This window comes from Gavialis gangeticus, unplaced genomic scaffold, assembly GCF_001723915.1.
Source record: "Gavialis gangeticus isolate Ggan-Ray unplaced genomic scaffold, GavGan_comp1, whole genome shotgun sequence".
NCBI classification, from domain to species: Eukaryota; Metazoa; Chordata; order Crocodylia; family Gavialidae; genus Gavialis; species Gavialis gangeticus.
In genome coordinates this window covers 4865791-4874609 of record NW_017729018.1, presented here as the reverse complement: position 1 = coordinate 4874609, position 8819 = coordinate 4865791, and the positions used below count along the sequence as shown (strand labels likewise).

The window sequence follows — 8819 nt, the reverse complement described above, 5'->3', positions numbered from 1 at the left end:
CCCACGGATATTTTTCTTGCCCTCCAGATCTGCGCTGAACCAAAGCGAGACCCGCCCCTCCCCACCCCGGAGTCACATGCTGAGACTCATTCAATCCAAAGACCAAGGGCAGGAGGAGAGATCATCTCAGTGCTCAACGCAAGCATGGAACAAACAAACCGCCGTGCCGCTCCGCAGGCCAACATGGAGCTGACACCGGCAGCTGGAAGGCGAGTGCCAGTGCCAAGCCATGTGCGGGGGTGGCAGCCCCCCGCCCCATCCTGATGCAGTCATTCCACTTGCTTAAGGGGGGGAGCGGGGCAGGGCTTGATGTGTGCACCTGGAGCAAGGCTAGTAAGAGTCTCCCTGAGGCTGGTGAGCTGCTGGCCACAGCTTGGCTATCCTAGGATCCCCTGGGCTCTTCAAGGCCGAGGCCAGGTGGGCATCCCAGCACATCCCATGCCATGCCTTCACAGCAAAGCTCTGGGAGACTTGGTGATGACAGGCTGCCTGTGCCTGGCTCAGCAGAGCAGAGGTTCGGGCCCTCTCAGCCGTCTGGACCTTGCTCCCAGCTGGGCTCTGGAGCCCAGCAGCACCTTCACATCCCACCCGCTGCAGAGCAGGCTAAACCAAGGTGCTTGGGGTACCGAGGCTAAGAGATTTTTAAGGCCAGAATGGACCCATCTGATCCTCTGCTTCTACCCATGCAGCAATGCCCACACCTGCCATCTCGAAAGGAGGAAGAAGACGGCCTCTTTCAGACAGACGCCCAGTCTCGATGGACAGACACCGTCCCAACCCACCCGCTGCCGGGACCGTTGCCTGTAAATTTTGCCTGCAGGGGACTGACTCGGAGAACCAGAGCCATGGACGCGGCCCAGGCACGGATGGAGGCAAGCCCTCCGACTTCTCAACCAGCCCCGAATGAACAGGCTCTGAAGACCCCTCCCTGCAGGGGTGCGGGCAGCCTGCTCTGGGTGCTGGGACTGTTACTAGCCCTGACCGGTGGGTGGGGTGGGGTGCTCGGGACAGGTGCATCAGGGGTTGAGAATGGCAGACGTACCCTTCTCTGGATAAATTTCTTCACTAAGGGTAAACCTAATACCTTTTCCACCATGGACTAGTAAAGAGGCAAAAGGGAGAGAGACGGGGAAGAGACAGAGAAAGAGCAAGAGAAAGAGAATGTGTGTCAGGGAGGGAAACAGGGGAAAACGTTAAAAGATAGGGAAGAAAAAAACAGAGAGAGATCAGATATCGCAGACAGAAGAGCCAGCTGAGAATCCAAAACAAGACATCACAGCAACACAGAGTCAAAAGGCCCGGGCGCGGGGTGTGCTGGGAGCGGGACCCCTGCTGGGGATGCGGGCCTGAAGAGGGATGGCACCAGGGAGGGGGTTTCCTGCATGGTTGGGGCAGTTTCTTTCCAGCGCTTTAGCTCTGCTGGTGGTGCAGGTGGTTCCTGCCAGCCCAGGGTCCAGCTGGCACATGGGCCTGGTGCCGCAGCACCGGTTCCCCTGTGACACAAGGCATCAGCAGTGAGCAGCCCCCGACCCCTCGTGGGTGTAGGTGGGGAAGAAGGGTGGAGTTACATCTCCCAGCACAGCCCGTCCATAGGCCTGGCTACCCATGCACAATGTGGCCTGCGGCCACCAGACAAAAGGCACGGACAGGACAGGTTCCCCACTCAGAGACACAGAGAGAAGTCAAAGACTCCCACCCCTGCTGGGTCCTCCTACGTCCTGCAGTGCCTGGGGCTGGCACCCACCTGGATGGAGCCCTGGCCATGCAGACCTGCCTGCCTGCACCTGCCTCCTCGGCACGCTCGTTCCTTCTGCCTGTGGCACGCTGTCTGCACACACAGCCACCCCTCCCCTTGGCCAGGGCATGGGCTGCACCTTATGGTGACATGAGGAAGATGGTGCTGGGGGCCTGATGGCGAGGGTAATAGTGGCCTGAACATCCTGAGGCGACCTGTGTGCAGCTCATAGTGACAGCAGGGCTGGAGACTCACCCACTGTCCCCATGCTGGGCTCATACCCCTCCCCTAAGTGCCCCTGGGGACTCAGCTGGAGATCCCTGGGGCCAGACTGACAAGGATGCTGACTGCCCCTGACCTGCTGGGGGTTGAGAGTGCTCCATGCCTCTGCCAGTCAGGTCCCCAGTGTCAGTCTGGGCTCCCCAGAGCTACAGCAGCCACAACCCGTCACCTTGGCATAGGCTGAGGGCCAACTTCTGCCTCAAGTGTAGCTACTCCCCAGCCAGAGCCTTCTTGGGGTGTGTGGAGTGCAGGCTGCACGGCCCCCATCCTGGAGTCAAGCAGGATGCCATGGGAGTCGGGGCATTACCCCCAGCATGGGGTGGGAGAAGGGGCCAGGCTGCTTGAGGCTTCTTCTTGCCCAGCAGGTGGCACAGGCAGTATCAGGGGCAAATCCCCAGTCCCTGACCACCGGGATTCCTGCCCCACGACATCTGAAACCCCCCACCCATGGGAAAGTGTGTCAGGGGGTGGGGTGGGAAGAGGGGCACACAGCCTTTTTATCCCTTTGGATGCTAGTCCCTCGCTGTGGCTCTAGTCATATGTCACTGTACCCTGAGAAGTGGGACAGGCCAGAGAGCACCACGGACGCCCTCCCCACAGATAGGCCGTGTGCACTGGGTGGCACTGCTGTGCTGGGCAGCAGGGGCAGACACACCTGGTGCACTAAGCCCCAGATAAGAGCAGGGTGCCTCAGCTGTGGCAGCACAGGCCAGCAGCTGCAGGTGGAGGGGGGCAGGTGCTAACAGTGCTTACCCTGAGATGACTGTGTCTGCACAAAGGTTTTGATGAGCAGATCAGTGGCCTGTGTGTACAGGGAGAGGGCGTAGCGCAGAGACTGCAGGTCGGGGCTCTTCTCCAGGAAGGTTTTCTTCAGCCCAACTCCTCCTGCATGGAAATATTGCTGTGGGGGAGAGAGGAGTTAGGATGGAAGTGGGGGTCCCTGGGCAGGGTGGGCACGGCTACAAGACAAAGCAGCACAGCAGCCAGTGTGCCAGGAAGGTGTCGTGCCTCCTGCACAGCCCGGCTGTACCGGACAAGGCCCCAGCATGGAGGTCTCGGCACCACCCTATGCCCCAGTGCTGTCACATCAACTCACACTTCCCCTGCTGCATCTTTGGGTAGGTGGCTCCTCAGTGCAGCCCTTGCAGTCCCTAGCACCTCCATTGCCAGCCACCCCTCGCCCCACCAACCTGTCAAGCCTGGGATGCTGACAGGGAAGGGCAGCAGGCAGACAGGGATGCGGTGGCTCCTGTCACGCAGTCTGTATCCATCCCCAGCCTTTTGACTCAGAGTCTTAAGTTCCCTGAGGCAGAGACTGCCTTTGTTCTGTGCCCGTCCCAGGGCTCTCAGGCACTGCAGCAATGGGCAGAGCAATGGATGGAGACTTACCTTGATGGTGTCCAGTGCCAGCTCCACCACCGCACACTGCTTGGGGGTCAGGCTTTTGGCCTCCTCACGCACCATGTGGTCCTGAAAGGATGAGCCCATCTGTGAGACCCAGTTCTGCACCACCCACTTCCCCAAGCCCTGGGGCACAGAGTGCGAACTTGGTGCCTGGCTCCCTTCCCTGGCTCCGAGGCACCATACCTGGGCACAGCCCGTGCACCGGCGCATTAGGAATGACGCTACACAAGGGCATTTTAGTGATGTCTCACTAGCCAGCTTCACACCTCCCATTAACAACCGCTGGCAATCCAAGCAGATTTCCAGGTATGGACAGTTGCCTGTGCCACATGCAGCCACTGACTGACTGAGCCTGGTGGTTCGGTAGCCCCTGCCTTGAATGCAATGGAGCTATCCCGATGCAAACAGTCCCTCGCCTGAGCTGAAGCCTCTTTCCCTTTTACCTTCAGTTTTGACAGCTGTCCCAGCTCCTTGGCTGCATTGAAGATCATCTGGGTGCCCTGCAGTGCACAAGAGAGACAACAAAAAACAAAAGGCCATGTGAGCAGGCTGCTACGCTGGCTGGTCTCAGCCCCTGACATGGTGCTAGAAGTTCCCCCAAGGGGGGACGTGGATCACAGGACAGCAGAGGGGGCTGGCATCAGTATACGTGCATGTGTGTGTGCGTGTCCATCCAGAATGCAATGTAGTGGCAAGAAAACCTTTGTACTCATTTGCCTACCTGTCCCCCCATGTGTCTGCCCCCCGCATGCACAGTTGTTTGTGTCTTTAGCAGCAGTGAGCTGGTATTTTTGGGCAGGCTGGGGACATACAGTGCCTGGAACCAGGAGCACTGCCACAGGGACATTTGGGGAGCAGAAAGGACAAGAGTGAGGGATCCAAACAAATGTTCCTCCCCTCCCTCGTGCCTGCAGGACCCCTGGGCTTGGACAGTGGACCCTGTAGGAAGGAGGCTAAGGTCTGTAGGGGTTACTCCCTGTTTTGCTGGACACCTGCAATGATGTCTTGCCTGGAGGACTGTGGAGCTGACATGTCTGAACTGCAGCCAGTGCTCTGCCCACGCCTTATGCTGTATCAAGCTCTCTTTGCCTCAAGTGACAAGCCAGCCATCAAATTCGGCCCTTCCTGGAGTCCCTCTGGGCCAGGCCTGAAGCTTGCCCTCTGGCATAAGGCCCTTCTCCAGGAGGGAGAGGTCAATATTCAGGAAATGAGGGGCTCCCCACCAATCCCCTGCCCTGGAGCTTGGCCCAGGATGTGAGGCATGGGCTTTGCAGCCTACAGGCAGGGGCCTCCAGGGTGTAAATCTGGGATCAGACTGGAGCCAGGCTGCTCACTCTCCCTCTGGGCCAGACAACTCCAGCAAGCAGCCTGTCCTGGAGGTGCTTTCAGCTTCTCCTTCCAGACCTGAGGCCCTGCCACGCCTTCCCTGGCCCCCCCATCCTGACAGGGGGCTCAGCTGAGGACAGGGGCTAGGAGATCAGAGACAGAGCCTAAAACTCAGCTATGCTCCCCCCCCACCGCCGATCAGAGCCAAACAAGCCAGGGAGCGTAAAAGAAAAGAGAAGGCTAAACAGGGTGTGAGGGGGCTCGAGTGCGACAGGCCACAGAGAGGGACAGGAGGATACAGAGGAGCTGGGGTGACATGGAGACGGCAGCCCTGGACCCCGGGTGGAGAGTCCAGCTTGCTCTCTGATCCCTCAGCAGCCACCCTGCAGCCACGGGTGAACTTCCCTGCGGTGACGCCTGTGCATGTGCTGGATGCTGACCCCTCGTGCTTCCTGCCTTCCCACCCCGCTCCTCTCTGCTCTGTCCCAAGGTTGCCTGAGCTCCCCAGCCACCCTCTTCCCACTCCTGAAGGAAGGGCTTTGAGCCCAGCCCCGCTATCCCCCATCAGAGGCTGGGAGAGGCCGTTGCGGCGCAGGGCTTTTGGCCCCCACACAGGGAGGCGGTGGCAGCAGAGCAAGGCAGGTGGCTGTCCTGCTGCTGGCTGGAAGGGGGCACAGAGGGAGGGGCGTGTGCAAAGCTGCCACCCCCGGGGGGTTTCTTCTCTTGGGGCTGGATGCGTCTCTCTCCAATGCCCATTTACAAAGGCTGTGCCCTATGCCCCTCAGCCCTGACCAAGCTGCTGCCACAGAGAGGGAAAGGACTCAGCCAGGCACACCTCAGGCTAATCAGGCCCTAACCCAAGGGTCAGTGACATTTTTGGGCAGAGCGCCAAAAACACCAGCACCCTCGACTTGTCAGATGTTGGCGAGCGGGACAGCCGCAAGGGGCCTGAGCCTTGTTGGGGCAGCACAGCCCTAGCCCCCTCCCTGCCGTCCACCCCAAGGCGTGCATGCCAAGTGACATGCCTTCACGTGCTACGCTCTGGCACCTGTGCTGGAGGTTGCCTACCCCTGCCCTAACTTATAAGTGTCAGGGCTGGGGGTGGGAATGAGCCCTGTGTCACCCGGGTCAGCTCCAGCAGCTGAATCAGCTCCTCCAGCCCTGCACCGTCCTTCAACACAATGGCAGGGGACCTCAGCTGCCCTTGCCGCTTGTGGGGGGACTGTCCCCCTTGCTGGCTGGGGTGTGGGGGGAAGAGCTCCCCAGTGAGGCTGAGCCAGGAGTGACTCCTTATTCCCAGACTCTGGCACCAGCCACTAGGCACAGCTCCTCCCAAAGCCAGGAGGGACCCCAAGTGCCCTGACTCCCAGCCTCTCCCACTAATCACTAGCCCTTGCTCCCTCCTGCAGGGCTGGGACTGCCAGCAGGGCAGGACCAGTCCCTACGCACCTCCATGTCTCCTGGCAGCAGCAGCTCCAGTCTCTTTGCTATGACATGACCTCCCCTTAGTCCTTCACTGGCTGGCCCTGAGCCCCCACCCCCGGCTGCCCCCCGCATGCAAGCAGGTAAGCAAGAAGAGACACAGTCAGGAAGAAAGGCTTTCAGTACAACAGAGACCAGCGAGACAAGTGACAGGCCTGCCCCCAAACCACCCCCAAATGCACAGGACGACAACTCCGAGAACAAAGGCAAGAGGCACAGAGGAAGGGGGGCACCAAGCAAGGTTAGAAGTAAACACAGCATCCTTACATCTGTGTGACTGGGCAGCTTCACCCTGCTCTGGAAAGAGAACAGCATTGGATATGGTTATTGGCTTCAGCAGCAGCGAACACACAAGCCCTCCAGTGCCCGCACCCCCTCCCCGTGCACCAGCCCTGGGTGCTGCGGAGGCAGGGCCGTGCATGCTCTCTCCTCCAGCTAGTGGTGGTGAGGCCTGGACTTTCTGGGCCTGGGTCCTTGGTAGTGTAAGCTGGCACATCTCTCTTGGCACCTGTTTATACCAGGGGAGGATCTGGCCCCTTGCCTCAGAAAGGTACCTGTGAGGAGTCTGTCAGGTCTCACCCTTATTTCACAAGTTGCTCACTTTGCTAGATGGCAATCTGCATGGCCAGCCACTTCCTTTTCCATTTCCCTGCCCTTACAGGATCTCAGGGTCTGCTACAAGCTCCTGCTGACTGACCCCCAAGCTCCCTGGGAGCAGGTCACTACTCTTTTAGAGTCATTTTTGGAAACTCAGGCGTGCTGGGAGAAGGTGGGTGGTGCATGCTCAAAAAGCAAATCAGTGGCCAAACAGAGAGCCCAGGAGCCAGGGCTCCCAGCCCCACACTCCAGCTCTCACATGCACACTTCCTGCTGCAGCCTGGCTGAACGTTTTCAGATGATAAACTGGACAGCTGCTCTGGCTCTTGGTGTATTGCCTTGGGCTCCAGGGCTACTCTTTAACTGCCCCACATCCAGTGCCATTTGAACTCAAAATGTTAAAAAAGACCATTTCAGATGGACATGATGACCAGGCCAGGCTACCAGCCAAGTCTGCCAGGTACTGCCTCACCCCTGGGCTGTGAGATGGCAGAAGCCTAATAAGAGTTTTGTTTGGCAGGGGGAGCCAGTGTCATTCCCCTCCAGCACACACTGACCCCCAAGAGTCACTCCTCCCTCACCCTCGCTGCCCTGAGCACTGCTCTCAGTATTCCTGCCAGGAGCAGCTACTGGCTGACCGTTTCCAGGAGACGTGGCTTCCTACTCACCTCCATACAGCTCACACCTTGTGTACGTGCACACATGTATGTGCACACACACACAGAAGTACATACACACCTAATGTCTCCCAAACCAATATACACTGCTATGCTCTGGGCCACCTGGCAGCTCACTCTGCTACCTCCTTGTCCCCAGCCCTGCAGCAAATCTGCCTGCTGTGTTTCCCACTGGGCACTTTCCTGGGGATGTGCCTGGCACACTGCAGTGGGCTGGGGAGGGTATTGTGCTCCTGCTTCCCTCTACAAGGTGCCAGGCTGCTGCCCTGCTCCTCATGCTGTTCTTTTGGGGCAGATCTTTTGGGGCACCACAGGAACCAGAACATTAACCCCATGGAAGGGCAGGGCTAGGTGATGACAGGCCAGCTGGGTGTCCCACTGCTCCTCCAGGAAACCAACCCTGTGGCCCTGCCTTTGCTATAGCTGGGAGCTCCTTCCTGCACCCATCTGATCTCCAGTCACAGCCAGCGATCTCAAGGATAGCTGGCTCACCCCCTGCAGCAGGTGTGCCCCTGCCCTGCTGGGCCCTGTCTCTCACACGTCTACCCAACTATGCCTGCTAACAAGGTAACACACACCCATTGGCACATGCATTGATACCCACCACACACATGGACCCCAGACCACCCTTTTTCCTCCACTCCCATTAACACTAGACCAGGGAAAGCAAAGCCTCTCCCATTCTGGTCCTACAGTTAGGCAAAGGCATCGTAATAAATGGCTGGCTTCCTGGTCGTGCCTCGGAACTGCTCCAGCTTCAGCCCCACACGGAGAAGAACTGCCTCGTCCCACCACTTTGCCATGACCTGCAAGAGGGAGATGCCATCAGTCAGTCACCATGTGTAGGGCCTTCAAGCACTGTTAGGCACAGAGGGCAGGGCTTCTCCAGCTGGAACAGCCCAGACCTGACCAAGGCTATGTGGGGTCTAGCAAATGCCTACTTGGCACTCTGAGACAGAATTGTGGAAGCCACTAGGACTGTGGGGAGAAGCAGGGGTGCTAGGGAAATCCACTAGTGTAGAAAGGGGCATAAAAAAAAAATCCTCTAATACAACAGCTGGTTATCCTCTGCTGGGTCCAGCTGGCTCCAGGGGCCAGCTAAGAAAGCCCTGGAGAAGAGAGAGTGGGTTTGTGGGAGCAGGCCTGACCCCAAGCACTGCAGATTTGCATTGGAGGGCCCCCATCCACAGCCTGGCTCTGCTCTCAGCACCATTCCCTGTGGGCTGGATTCTGAGGCCTCTGATTCAGGAAGCAGAGAGGACCTTGCTAGGAAGGGAGCAGGAAAGACAGCCTGTGCTTGAATCGGGGGGGGGGGG

At 58.8% G+C, this 8819-nt stretch overlaps 1 protein-coding gene across 1 annotated transcript in view; it reads right to left on the bottom strand.

The window, feature by feature from the left end:
* Positions 1-8819, bottom strand: part of UNC13A (unc-13 homolog A) — a 108416-nt gene that overhangs the window by 10062 nt on the left and 89535 nt on the right. Inside the window, exons 39-43 of the mRNA XM_019513132.1 lie at positions 6497-6526; positions 3865-3921; positions 3407-3487; positions 2771-2918; positions 1043-1099 (exon numbers count right to left, since the gene is read on the bottom strand). Coding sequence (XP_019368677.1) covers positions 1043-1099; positions 2771-2918; positions 3407-3487; positions 3865-3921; positions 6497-6526 — 373 coding nt within the window. The remainder of the gene's footprint in view (positions 1-1042; positions 1100-2770; positions 2919-3406; positions 3488-3864; positions 3922-6496; positions 6527-8819) is intronic.